General features: G+C 38.5%; 1 protein-coding gene across 1 annotated transcript; it reads left to right on the forward strand.

Moving 5' to 3' along the window:
- The first annotated feature begins 361 nt into the window (after nucleotides 1-361).
- On the forward strand, nucleotides 362-850 carry LOC150088473 (protein ZBED11-like). The gene has a single exon (XM_090370170.1). It carries the CDS (start codon nucleotides 362-364, stop codon nucleotides 848-850), a length of 489 nt encoding a protein of 162 aa, XP_090226296.1.
- Nucleotides 851-15244: the final 14394 nt, after the last annotated feature.

Raw genomic sequence — 15244 nt, forward strand, 5'->3', positions numbered from 1 at the left:
CGAATAGCCTATGTGATATGTATGAAACAAAATAATAATTTCCGAATTTCTGTTGGTCTGATTTTAATGATTCTTTCTCATAGATCTAAATTAAAAAAAAAATAAAATAATAATAAAAAAGAATGAAAATCCGTCTACTGGAAGTCGAATTATTACATATGGACAGTCATATATCTATTAGTCCAATTTTAATGAAACGTTGAATGGTTCGACAAACCTTTTTAAAAGCCCAAATATAAAATTTCATGAAAATCCGTCCATTGGGAATCGAGTTGTTACATGTGGACGGACGGTTGTTGAAGTAGGGTTTTAGGAGCATCAACGACTAAGGTCATATTGCTCTATGTATATTCTCATTATGATGACAAATGAATCAAGTGTAGTTGGCACTAGTTCTGGTAGGATAACACATAGTGCAGTTAGTATTAGTTCTAAAACCGTCGCGCGCCAGTATAATGAAGGCTATTTGTCTTTCGGATTCTTTTCATCTGGAGAAGAGCAGCCACGTCCTAAGTGTGTTGTTTGTGGTGAGAAACTGGCAAACCAAGCTATGGTTCCAAGTAATCTGAAAAGACACCTTCACAAAAAGCACTCACATTTATGCGAGAAACCAATTGGATATTTTAAAAGGCTTATAGCTGATCAAACACGCCAGGCTGCACAATGGACCAAAATCACAACTATTTCTGACAAAGCTCAAGAAGCAAGCTGTGCCGTTGTCGAAATCGTGGCAAAAAAGATGAAATCGCATACAATTGCTGAGTCAGTAATTTTACCAGCATGCTGTAAAATTGTAAATATTATGTTTGGCGAGGAATATGAAAAAGAGATTTTGAAAATCCCGGTCTGATAACACTGTTAGTCTGGCGTATACAAGACATGTCTCAAGACCATCCAGTTGGACAAGTCAACCGACATCACTGGAAAAGCTCAACTGCTAGCATTCAGCAGGTTTGTTTGTAATGGAGACATCATTGAACAATTTTTATTTTGCAAACTACTTCCAGAAACAACAAAAGGTCAAGACACCCTTGATGTTGTCCACAATTATTTCAGTTCTCACGATTTGTCATGGAAATCATGCATCAGCATCTGCACCGATGGTGCTCCCTCTATATCGGGAAGCCTGAAAGGATTCGTTGCACTGGCCAAGTAAAAGAACCCTGGCATTGTTTCTACACGCTGTTCCCCGCACAGAGAGGCCCTCATTTCAAAATCAGTAGTACCCGAGCTCCAAAAAGTATTGGATGAGGCGATCAAAATGGTTAACTACATCAAGAGTAGACCATTAAAATCGAGGTTGTTTTCAGCACTGTGTTCTGCCATGGAAGCTGCTCACACACAACTCCTACTGCACACGGAAGTGAGGTGGCTATCTCGAGGACGGGTACTTTCAAGGTTCTATGAACTGAGGGAAGAGCTTATAATTTTTTTTACGTCTGAAGAGTCTGAACTGACTGACCTGCTTAGTGATGAGACGGTGCAACAAAGTTGCTTTCCTAGCTGACATTTCTCAAGACTTGAACACTCTTAACAAGAGTATACAGGGAAAGAATGAAAATATTCTTATTTGTACTGACAAAATTAACTCTTTTAAGGAAAAATTAACATTGTGGGGAGCCAGAATCAAAAAAGAGAACAAAGTTGAATTGTTTGAGCTGACAAAAAGTTGCAGACTGGACAAAAATCTTGTCGATTTAATTCTACAAAGTTTGTCACTGCTCGGTAAAAACATAAGTGTTTCCCGTCACTTTATGTATCTTCCTTGGACTGGTTGAGAGATCCGTTTGTGTTAAGTACGTTGGAATCAGCAGAATTAACGGTTGCAGAAGAAGATGGGCTGACAGAAATAAGAAACAACAGAGGACTGTTGTTTCTCTCATAAACAAATTTGCCCTCAATCTGGTTGTCTCTCCGACAGGAGTACCCCATTATCACAAAGAAGGCGATTGAAGCACTCCTTCCTTTCACTACATCGTATCTGTGTGTGGCTGGCTTTTCTGCTATGAATTCGATGAAGAGCAAGAACAGGTCGCGGCTTCAAACATTGGAGGAGGACTTGAGGGTATGCTTATCAACCATCCGACCTCGGACAAGAGACATCACCAAGCACAGGTTTCCCACTGATATATATATTTTTTATAAATAGCATCTTTTTCAATGATATCTTATTTCAATAATTGGAATAATAACAAATATGAACATAAATTTTAAAAAATAAATCTTTTGAAATCCAGATCAATATTATTTAAAAAAATAACACAATGATTAGAATTTTAGCTATTGAACTTTTAAACACAATCTTAATACGAGTTTTTTTTTTTTTTTTTAATGATAACATCTCTCCTTAAAAAACTGATGTGCCTTGACAATTTTAGCACCTTGACCAGCGATTAGCCAATGGATTCAGCCGAATCCATTGGCTAATCGCTGGGTTAGCCAATGGATTCGGCTGCAAGAAAACGAGAACAAGAAATGTGCCTAAATCGCTAAATGATTCACTCATTTTAAGTTTAAAGAAGCAACTAATTTGAAGTATAAAATACTGAAACTCATTTAATGTCAAGTGTCCAACACTAACATGTCGAAAGCGGTTGTGTATCTCTCTCCAAAAAGGAAAGTACAAAAATAACGAGTTTTAAACAGAATTTCTAAGGAATTGCATGCTATGGGAAACCAAAGTTGATATGGAAGATTATGCCAAAGACCTTAAATGGTATCTGATCTGTAGGCAGCGTGGATGCAACAATAAACGAAACTTTAATGAGAGACTGTTAACTCTAAATTACCGTAATTCTAAACGCGTAGATATTTTGAAATTAACATGGGTATAGCAGTTATTTCACTCCCTATCACACAAACTACGTCTGTATGATAGGGAGTTTCTTCAAAATTAAAACCTGAAGATATCCAAGTCCGAATTCAACAAGTTTCTTCGGGATTCTTACTCCAGCTATGGCCCTAGAGCCTTTCAACCTTTCACATTCGGCGCCCCACAAAAAAAAGAAAAAGTTAATAGTGATAATTATGTAAAACGTTGACAAATACACAAAAGTGTGGTGTAATTTTATGATATTATTCTTATGAAATGTCACTAAAATCTGTTTTATGTCAGAGGACTGTGGAATGAGTCTTAAAGTGTGCCCAATCTGTAGCCAGGCTTAAAACGTTTCAAACCGCAGCCATCTTATTGTTAGACATACCTCATTAGCGAAAATTTCTCCACAGACACAAAATATATCAGACTGGTTTCAGACTTACGCCATAACCTTGAGAGTTTGTGAGCTTGTTAAAAGATACTCCTATTTATATTCAACTAAGCGTCTAACAACTTTAATTTATTGCTTCGCAATGATAACTCACAAGCACTGACAAACTTGTACGCTTGTTAGTTTTATTTTTCTGGTGAGGGAAAATTCCATTTTTTTGATTTCTTTTCGGGCATCTTTCGAGAAAGCAAACCATCACTGTAAAGGCTGAAAAACCGAAGAAACGCAAGATTATGCGCAGATGAGAGGGCTACAAGAAAACGAGCACTAGAAGTGTGCCTAAAAATGCAAGAAAAAGATGAAACGTTATCTCTAAAAACCACCACAAATTATATGTACTAACAATTCCACCACAACATATTACTTATGAACCATGAACAATTCAACCACAACAAATTACTTAAACTCAATCGGATCGGAAATGTATTTGAAAGACTGGGATAGAACAGAGGTTCCATGGAAACATCTTAGGAGACAAATTCAGTACAAAGATCTGTCCCTTCAAACTTTAACAGCAGAGCCCGTTTCCCCTGACGCTGCTGTCAAGTGTCACGCGTCAAAAACATTTCGATTGAACAACCCTCGTATTATCTGCTGAGTTTTTGGGAGAGAAAACAAAACGTGCAAACCTCACTCAAAGCAGGCTAACCCGGCCATGGTGTTAAAGTCCATAAACATTCAAACAAGGCGGGAACTATTTCGCAACTTCAGCCAATAAGGGAATCGAATCTGGGCGTTTTTCTCATAATATGTAAAAATGCTTAACTCATATTCGTTTCGCTTACATTAAGTCATTTACAATTCTAAATGCAGTAACTAGAAAAGCTTTAAACTGGAGGTTCTCAATCTTTCAGGTAGGCAACATTACTCTCACGTGTAGTACAGTGGATATCATCGTTCTCCACACACCAGTGGAAAATAAACGAGTTCAATCCGTCAATGGTGCGAGGAATTTATGGCCTTCTTCACAACATGGTTGGATTAGTCGGTCTCAGACGAAAGTTGCATGGTTTTCCTTCGGGAAACTGGAGAAAAAACCGTGCAACCATGTGGTTTTTCATCCAATAAACAGTAAAATCGGCCATAGAACACACATTTTACAGACACAATGTAATTTTAAAATTCTCAGCTGAGGAATCGATCATTTCTGCAGTGCGGATACTTGGAAAGAGAACTATCTATCGTTATGAAGAACAGATAGTTCCCTCCCCAAGAACTATCTATACGTGATCTATCCTTATGAAGCAAATCACAGGTTAATATTTTCCAACTGTTTTCAAAACGGTTTCAGCACCAATAAATACCAAAGATGGCAAACAGTTTGGTGTTTTGCCATTTCAGTGATTTCATTTTCCATCTACAAGTTCAACCACACCCTTGCCTTTTTCATTCATGAATTGATAAGTGAATTCCCCTTCCCAAAAATAGGGTACATGATATAGCTAACCGCTCCCTAGCTAAAACTAAATTAAGGGCTCCTGGGTCGCCTGTTTTTGTGACCATCATTGACAGCACTGCTCAGTAAAATCAAATTGATACAATTGGCGGACAGACATTCGTCCCGTAATTTACAAATAGAACCGTATCTTAGGAGCCATCCTAACTGTAAGTTACTCATATCTTAAAGGGGCTACATGAAGAGGTGCCGAGGGCTGTACCTCGCCTGTAGGTTGAGGACCCCTGCCATAATACCAATCAACATCCTTTTACTGTCCAACTTCAAACTCACAAAATTAACTTTTCTTCTTCTTCCTCATTTATTCCTTCAACTTCCACTTTTTGGAACAATCTTCCTTCCAGATATATCCTCAAAATTGCAACCTACAGAAATTCAAGTCTAATGTCAACAAGTGTCTTCTTTCATCTTCTTAGCCTTCAACCCATGCACATGATACTAAGTATAGGTTCTAATTCCTCTCTTGCTTGGGGTCTTCATAAAAAAAAAACCTCTCCTAACAACGTTTCAACTTATCTATTTTCTTTTTAAATTTTACATTCGCACTATCCGGGTACCCTTGAAAACCTGACTTCTTAACTTCATCTGTCTCTTTGTCTGTCTGTGTTTACCAATTACTGTTCAATGTCCTAAATACTAAGTGTTACTGTTAGACTATTGTGTCTAGCTACGGATCAGCAACGCATAAGAGCAAGCAACCTATAGAGATTAGAAGAGATTGCTTTAGTACGGCTCCTATTGTCCGTGGCTGTTCGTGCTTTTGATAAGTTCAAGTGGAAGGATAATGGTAGACCTTATTAATCGGGGTAGTTTCGTTTTTCCCAACGATTCATAACTTATAAAACACCGCTCACTGACAATGCCCTCTTGAGAGATAATCCTCTGATCGTTTTATCAGAGCTATTTGACAGGAATGTTTTTCTAACAAGCTTAGACTAACCGATTAACATCACGTGATTATTTCTCTAACGACCATCTTTCCTGGTTAAGAAAATAGAGTAGTAGATAGCAGACGCTACAAAAACCAATCAATATGTTTCTTTCTTCTCAGTAACGGAAAATAAGACCGATTTGGGTTACAGAGATAAGGGGAAATGTTTCTCGATAAACGACAGAATGCACATATCTATACTGAGGAGGTCATTAAGAGTTTTTTGTTTGTGTACCGCGGGCATCAGCAGGACAAACCCCATCTGCAATCATCGTTCTGTTTTTCCGCACAAAAAACACGGACTTGGACAATCAGCTTTTCTTGGTATCATAGACGGATGCACTGTCTCCAAATCTTCCTGAGAGGTGTTGAATCCAGGTTTTCAATGAAGGGCATTTATAACCGCTGGGAAGAGAAGAAACCAGTATTTTTCTAACGTGCAAATGTAGGAATGCATTTATTGCACTTTGGTATATTCTCTTATCTCGGTGTCTTCGGGCTTTTACGTGACAATATCAAGTTAGTCAATTAGAGACATAACGGTGTCACATTATCCTTATTTTGTGGACGGAAATTCCTTTGCCCACTAAACAAATAAACCGATTTAAAATACATGTAAACGGACAGTACCAAAACATAACTAGTCAGGGAGTTAGTAGTATTCTACAATTATCTATAGCTGACATCTAGGAAAACATCCGGTTGTAAAAATCTTCTAGTCATCAACGTACGACGCCAAAGCAGTCTGGGAAGGAACTGCAGAAAAGAAAATGCACGCAAGAGGTACATTAAAAGCAAAGTAGAGTTCCTGCCTCCTTCGAGGCAGCAGTTTCTTAGAAGATACATCGTCTGTTTATGCCTAGGTTCAAGATAAGGTGATCAAACTAACGCCTAGACTGCCTTTAACTCCCCCAGAGGGTACCAATTTCGCAAGGAGACGAATCGTGCAACCAGCACATGACACACGAATCTTCATCTAAGATGAGCTGACAGACTAGTCTGCAGAAAAAGAAAGATATACAGGAAGGGTTATAACAATTGGAGATTCTTGCACCCTACACCTAACGAGGTGTGGGGCGCGCTAGAAGTTCTCTTCTCTAGTGCGATTAACACACACATGCACAAAAAAAATTACATATAAACACAACACCTTAATTTTATTCCTCTCCACCGGAAGTTTACAGATCCTCTCCATCAGGCTAATAACCATTCATACGCTAGAGGTGATATTTAGAATCAAGTGACGAAATGCGCTGGCAAGAAAGATGTCTGAGTTGTATATTTTCGTGTACAGATTACTCATAACCAGAGTCTTGCTAAAAGGAAATGCGCTGGTTGCTACTCACCTTGGTCCCGACGCAGGAAGCCCAAAGGATTTCTTAAATGGTATACCAGCTATAACAAAAGAAAGGGCCCCTAAAGCCAACCATGCACCCGAGCCCCCGGATACCATTGTATGGCTTATATCTATAAATTTTTCTCACTGGGAAATTTATAGATAGACAGAATTTATACAGAGACAGAAACCAAGAATTTATTTAAAATATCTCCCAAGTTTTTTTAGACAACTTCTAAAGTTCCTAAGTAATGTCCTTTAATAACTACTTTTACCGTTTTCATAGTGATCAAATAGGAAAAAAGTTATTCGAACCTATATAGAGTTTTATATATTTCTTCGGAAACCAGGCGAAAATTATTGACATTCACTTGAATTTCTGTAGGGTGGCAATTTCCAGAAAACAAAAATAGAGGGAATAAATTAGGAATTGTTGGTTCAGAAAGTCTGGAATTTGACTGTGAATTGATATTCAGGTTGGTGGAAGGAAGAGGACCAACTCCTTATAAATCTAGATGTATAATGTTTTTCCATGCAAATCCCAAATCTCCAAATACCAATTCGAAGAGTGTCCATGGAAAGATCCGTACAAAATGTCGAAGGAATCGAAATTCGTGTGATGGAGTGAGATACAAGAAGCGAATCAATTACTCTGACTGATCTCTCTTGGAGCAGCCAGGTTTTTCGCTTTTTCCTCTGTTCTGTTATCCAATTATGCACTTTCTTTTTCTCTACATGAACTGCTTCTTTCTTCTGATATTAAACGTGGATAAAAGACCTTTATGTTTAACTAAGTAATTGTAATATTTCATCAAAAGATGAATGTATCATCTTTAGATGAAAAAGAATTATCTGAATAAAGTTTTTTTTGTTAAATATTTAGCATAACATGGATCAGACAGTTGCATGAAGTTTTGGACAGCCCTCTCTTATTGATTTCTTCTTGGTTTCTATCTCTCTGGCCATCATTTCCGGTGGAATTTTTAAATAACGAAAAACGTACGTTTCTTGAGCAATAAGCATACACATACTAAGTAGAGGGTGATTCTTATGTAAATAAATTTGTCTGGAGATGACCTGAGAGGAGAAATCAAAGTCGAAAGTGTTTAATCAACACGGTTATCGAATACACCGGTTTTGTGCAACAGCCGTACGAAGTTTTTAGTCCGTGTAATCGGAATGATTGCGACTGCTGTTTATATTCGTTGCCATCCCGTTGTAATAACTAGTTCCACTTATTCTGTTGTGTACTGCAGATCTTCAGAAATAAATGGCGATCCATAAAATGTACGCATTCCAACGGTACGCTGTCATGCACCTGGTCCTCAAGGATAACATGGAAACGTGACAGAAACCGGGTTAACAAATATGTACACAGATATCCCAACAGCGTGCACATTTCTCAGTAAGGATCCTTGAATATGTTAAAGTGAGAACTCATTCCTGACACTAAAATATCGTAAATTATTCAAGCGCTTGCATCCGAGCTTTGTTTGTAACCATCAGTATATTATGGTCTGTAAATCTCAAGTATGCTATTTGGTTTTCCTGTTGATTGGATTAATAAAAAAAATTATCAGGCAGAATTGAATAAACGTGCAGTTCTTGCCGAGACAGAATAACTCCACCACAGAAGGTTGTTCCACCCCAAGGAGAAATAATTAAAATTTTAGCAGAGATAGGAAGCGAACCCAGGCCTTTTCCCAAATGGTATGAGAACGAAAATGCTATCCTTTGCACTACTTGGGAAGCGCTCATTCCAGCCACGATCGATGTCAATGTTTTTAAAATTCGACAGACAACGGAGGATCGGAAAGGGTTCAACAACGTACCAGCAACGTTAAGTTGACAATGCCTCACGAACGACTGCCCTACAAAAAAAAAAAAAAAAAAAAAATATATATATATTTGTTTTAAAAGCATTGCTAGTAACTTAATAATCCTCCACTTTTGCCAGTGGTCCTTCACTTGTGCCAATAACCTAAGTTTCTGGCTGGGTTGCTGCTCATGGGGGAACGAGAATGCCTCCTGAGTTGGCATAAGGAAAACCTCACCCATGACCACAAAATATGCATGGAAGATTTCCTCTACAAGGTTAAGAGACCAATAGCAAACATCCTATCAAAATGTGAGTACCTGATCAGTTCTTTAAGATGACTATCTGTCTCTACAGATGAAAACTGGTATCTTAACAGAAGAATAGATGACCGTACTTCAAAATGGTGCACCAACAACCGAGGCTGGTATTTCCTTCATATAAAAGCATGCAATAAACGTAAGATATTCACCTTAACCTTAATTGATACATTACCTAAAATGAGATACTCTATAAAGACCTGCTCTGCGTATGCTAATAGAAACAAAACTTGAAATGGTAATGTTCCCAATATTAATATTTATTTTATTTTTCGCAATGATATATTTGTTTTCTTTTGAACGTAATTAGATAATGTCTTCATTGATCAACCCACACTGCGCAACTACATGAAAACAAACCAGAAAGATTGACAATTTGTGAGAATATATGCACGCATTAGAGCCAAGAAGAAGGAACAAAAATGAATGAACTGATTTGCCTATCACGAATGATAACAAACCTTATTTCTAACACAGTCCTTGTTATTAATAAATAATTTAAAAGAAACAAATACTGGTTTAGTGACTTAAATTTACTGAAATATGTGCAGGAAGGAAGTTCAAAACAAATTATATATTAGAAGCAAAATAAGATAATGAAATTAGCTGTTGGGTTAACGAAATCAAACTAATCAGAAACGTCATAATGAAATTAAATAATTTGCAACATGAGGAAGAAAAGTGGAGTTAAATGGCTGTTTATCTTCATACAGTTCAGCAGACAAGAGACTACAATGGAGCTCAGGACCGACAGGCTACTAGTATGACTTAGTGACGCAGTTGATGCTCGTAATTCACTCAAGGGCTCACCAACAGCTCGTAATTCACTCAAGGGCTCACCAACAGCTCGTAATTCACTCAAGGGCTCACCTGATGAGATATACCTGTGGTTAAGCCAATGGCACTCTCTCTCTTAAGGTTTTGTGTCATTCTAGGCTACAAATGATTTTCCACCACCCATGCTTTAATTCCTAGAACTTTTAGTACGAACCAGTACTGTGAGATATAAGAACCTGTTGTATTCGTGTGGATGTGTGTGTGTGTGTGTGTGTGTGTGTGCTTTTGTTTGCCATGACTAACAAACGAAGCCATAAGTTCTCCAGACTCATTTTGTGCGCCATGTAAACAACCTTTTAGTGTTATGCGTCCTGATAATTTAAAAGTAGCATGTCACAAATATAGCTTAACAATGACTTTGAAAATATCCGTTTTTACTAAGAGGATGTTTTGGTAAACGTCCTCCATATTTCAAAGCAGCGACCAGTTCAGTTCTGCTTTATGGGCGGTCTCTCTTCACATGCACCCAACGATCTAATCCATCCCTAAGATTCTCTACAGCAGGTTCTCAAAGTGTTGTCTGCGGACCCCTGTGGTCCCCGAGACCCTTTCAGGGGGTCTGCGAGGTCAAAACTATTTTCATAATACAGTAATACTAAGACATTATACTAAGACTTTGGGGTCCTCAATTTTTTAGAGCATAAAGGAGTCCTGAAACAAAAACGTTTGAGAACTGCTGCACTATAGGATTGAGGTCAGGGTTCTGGGCTAGCCGATCCAACTTTTCGACATTCATGTTCTGAAACTAGTCCGTCACAATGCTAGCAGAATGGCATGGAGCGAAGACCTGCTGATTTAAGTCTTCTTCGAGGAGTTGTCAGAACGTAGGTAAAGCATTCTTGTCCAGGACGTCTAGACAGACCTCGCTATTCATGGTTTGTCCAAAACAACAAATAGTCCCAGGAAAAACCATGAAAAACGGCCTCTTCCCAACAACACTGATGGGACAATACCAGCAAGTAGGTTTCCCCCGCATAGTCTACAAACTGGTAGACTATTTTCCATCACTCGTCTTCCGAAGCACAGCTTTCCATTGGTTCAAGAATGGCGGGCCTCACACCAAGCTAGGCGGCGTCTGGCATTGGTTGAAGTGATTAATGGCTTGCAGAGACGGCTGCAGGACCGTGATAACTCATATTATGAAGCGTCCTACGCAATGTATTGGTGCTGATATGTGTCCCAATCGTCTCATTGACGGCTAATGTGGCTCTAAAAGTGAAGTGGGAAATTATCGACCTGTCAGTCTGACTTCAGTAGTAGGGAAAATCATGGAGGCAATGATCAAGGGTGGAATTCAGGATCATTTGGATCGAATTGAAATTCTCAAGGATACTCAGCATGGTTTTGTAAAGGGAAAATCATGTTTAACAAATCTGGTTCGCTATTTCGAAAGGGTCACTCACGAGCTGGATTTAGGGAATAATTTCGACATTGTTTATTTAGATTTCAGCAAAGCTTTTGACTCAGTCCCACATGAGCGGTTGCTTTATAAGCTGGAACAGGTTGGAATCACTGGGAAAATCCTTAGATGGATAGAAGGATGGCTTCAGGGCAGGAGGCAGAGGGTTGTGATAAATGGCTATTCCTCAGATTGGGTTGATGTAAGAAGTGGGGTTCCCCAAGGATCAGTATTAGGACCACTGTTGTTTTTAATTTTCATAAACGACATTGATGAAGGGATAGAGGGCGTGATGTCTAAATTTGCAGATGATGTTAAAATTGGTAGAGTAGTTAATGATCACTGTCAAGCTGAGCTTCTTCAGAGAGACCTTGATAGACTTCGAGAATGGTCAGAAAAATGGCAGCTGTGCTTTAATCCAACAAAGTGTAAGGTATTACACCTGGGAAACAGTAATCCCAAAATAACTTATTAACTTGGTGGAGTTCAACTAAACCCAGTACTGGAGGAAAGGGACTTGGGTGTTACGATACGGTCAGACATGAAATTCTCTGAGCATTGTAAACAGGTTGCAAGGAAGGCCCATGGTGTCCTATCGATGATCTATCGAACGTTTGCAAGTAGAGATAGGGACGTGATAATCCCATTATATAAGGCTTATGTTAGACCACACTTGGAATACTGTGTTCAAGTATGGAGACCGCACCTAAAGAAAGACATCGAGCTTCTTGAAAGGGGTGCAAAGACGGGTAACTCGTCTGGTGAGATCGGCAAAAGGGCGTCCTTATGAAGAAAGACTTCGAATATGTGGGTTGCAGAGTTTGGAAACTAGACACCTTAGAGGAGATTTGATTGAGGTGTTTAAGGCTCTGAGAGGCATCAGTAAAATGAATGAGGACGAAATTTTCAAGATTATAAATGATGCTAGAACTAGGGGACATAAATTCAAGTTACGGGGGGGAAATGTTTAGATTGGACTGCAGGAAGTTTTATTTTAGCCAGCGAGTTATAAATTACTGGAATAAGTTGCCTTCATGGGTGGTAGAGGCCGACAGTTTGGGGAAATTCAAAGGTCATCTGGATAGTATTTTCGGGTAAGGGAAGTGCATAGGATGATAGGTTTAATTTCCTTTTTATTTATTTTTTATTTTATTTTTTTTATTTATTAATTATTATTATTTAGTTATTTATTTTATTTATTTATTTATTTTTTGTTTTTATCATTGTTTTGTTCGGATTTTTTTTTTTTTTTTGGCTGGTGCAGCATAAGCCATAGGCTTTCTTGCACCATACGGCCGTTACTAATACTAATGTGTTCTGCGACAATGTCATTCTGCATTCTGAGCGGACGATTCTTTGCAAGGCTCCTTTGTCAAGTTCCGTCAGATTCAGACGTTTCCGTGACGGTTTCAGCATGAGTTCACTTCCATTTGCCAATCACATCAATCGTCGACCTGGGAATTTTCAATGCCTTTGAAATGTCACGTACAGACCAATTACTTATGTGACACCCCATTATAATTATACGCTGAAAGTCGTAACCCCATCGATCGTGGCATCTTGAATTTACAATTCTACTACTGTATCCTCAAAGGATTACGTGCATACTTATTGTTTTCTGACACGTGGCCCTTTGTTAGGACGTGACCAACTATCAACGGAAGGGTGTCCATCGTATCCAAAGCAAGTGAAGCATAACATCATTAGTGGCATCAAGTTTTGCAGTGCATGTAAAGCCTATTTTGCAATACCCATGGATGATCAGGGAGATCAACATCAGAGGGATGGTTTCTTGATAGTAAGTGCATGCCTTCTGCTATAACTCGAATATTGAGAGCGCCCACAAACCATCATAAGGCCTGCTACTTTTTTTTATAATGGTTATCATCCTCCAGTACTCCGGTACCACAACAAAGATGTTGTTCCAGCCACTATACTATCTGTACCAATGAATTCCTTAATGAAGTGTTTCCGAATAGGTGAACAGAAGAGGACCGATTAATTTGCTGGCATCAATTTATGGTAGTCCTCATCTGTATTCATGTCTGTAGGGATTATTAGAGAAGTTGCCAAACAACGTTATGGGACCACAGACGAATCGAAGGGTACTGGTAAAAGTGCTTTTAGAAAATGGTGCAATTTCCAACTGTATTTTAGAAAATCTGGTGCAATATCCAACTGTCTATATTTGAATAAATATGTCTTACTGAACTAGTTACATTTCATTTTTATAAGGAAGGAAAGATTCCTGGAATACTATCTAGTGCGGGTGACCCACCATAAATTAAAAACATGAAGTCCAACAAACCAAGGTTGAGAAACACTAATCTAGAGAATAGATTTTAAAAAAAAAGGTTTTTCAGCATATAACCAAAGGGCATTTCTAAACAGGTACCGCCCTCACCGTATCTGACGGTGCTCGCAAATCGACACAAATCTGGTTACCCCTCTTCCGTCCCCTCCAATTTCGTGTGAGCTATGAAACTTCAATGAGCGCAGCTGTGTACCACAAGACCGATAGCTTCGGCTAGCGTTCATCGGGCACTCGCCTGGCTGTACGATGTGCCACGCTCACCATATCACTTTTGGTGGGTGATTCACGACTCTTTGACAGTTTTTCCGAAATGTGACTTATCAGCGAGTAAATGTGATTACCGGTGAGTAAATGGACCCGACGCTGCGAGAGCTCGAATAAAAATAGCCAATGACGCAGGTGGTGATACCTACGTGAGAAGAATAAAGCGAGCATTTTGCTACAAATTTCACTTTGTAGCCAAGTTGGTTGCAGTGTGGGGGTGTACGTGGGCGATCCCAGGGTTTCAAGGGAAGGGAGGAAAAATTCGGTGTTTCCATCTAACTACCACACGGTACTCAAATCCGTTTCCATCTACTGTATAAGAAAAGCTTTTGGCGCTTTCAAAGGTAAAATCGGGTTCTAGTTCAGACGTTCCCTCCTGAGGATCAATGCTTCTAAGTAGCACTTGGTAACTGTGTTATCTTAACTCTTCAGCAAAATATTCTTTATTTGAAGCAATGTAGCGAATGAAAGCAATGTAGTGAATTATTTTAATGAAATTATACTTCCTTAATTAATCAAAAATCCGTGATGGGTGGATGAAAAATGTCAAATTGTACCTGATTACGCGGAAACAACGATGTTTCAGAGTAATTAGTAAACATGGCTTGCTTTTTTTGCACTGTATTAGTAGGTACTAGATGGGCATTAGCCTCAACCAAAGTTGTTCATCTGTTTAGGACAATATACTGAAAGTTTTAAGGCACGGCTTTAATATTTTCAACTAATCAGAACGCTAGACTCCTGCAGTCTGATAAATCTTTTTTTAGTTTACAGTTGTGATATACTCCACAAACAACTTCTCAGTCTGCATATATCCAGGCCGATGTTCTTTGTTATAACACTCTCTGATCCATGGTTAATCTCACACACACACATCAAAACAATACTCGAACTCTTGACACACTTTGACCAATGTTTTAGCTTCAACGAGCGCTAGACTTTACGAATGTTGTTTTTGAGGTCGTCATGATTTGCAGGCAGAAATAGGACATAAACCCGATCTTTGACATAACTTCGCAGGAAAAAAAAGTTCGTATTAATAAGGTCAGAAGATCTCGGAAGGCCATGGCTTCGGATCTCCAATGTCAGCACACCCATTTATTTTATTTTTTTTTATTTATTATCAATGTATGCGTTTCATTATATTTATTTACTTTTTACGAGCTTATATTAACGAAAAGGAAATACGTTTATTTAACATACATCTGAATTCACAAAAGGTGCCAAAAAATAACTTTGTTTTATAGTTCTGTTACATTTATACTTGAAATAATTTTAATGTTTCATACATTCAAACTTCGT

Source organism: Mastigoproctus giganteus, chromosome 3, assembly GCF_048544385.1.
Source record: "Mastigoproctus giganteus isolate SK-2022 chromosome 3, ASM4854438v1, whole genome shotgun sequence".
NCBI classification, from domain to species: domain Eukaryota; kingdom Metazoa; phylum Arthropoda; class Arachnida; order Uropygi; family Thelyphonidae; genus Mastigoproctus; species Mastigoproctus giganteus.

Excerpts from the sequence above, each read along its gene's own strand:
- LOC150088473 (XM_090370170.1), top strand. The coding sequence starts at position 362 with ATGACAAATGAATCAAGTGTAGTTGGCACTAGTTCTGGTAGGATAACA.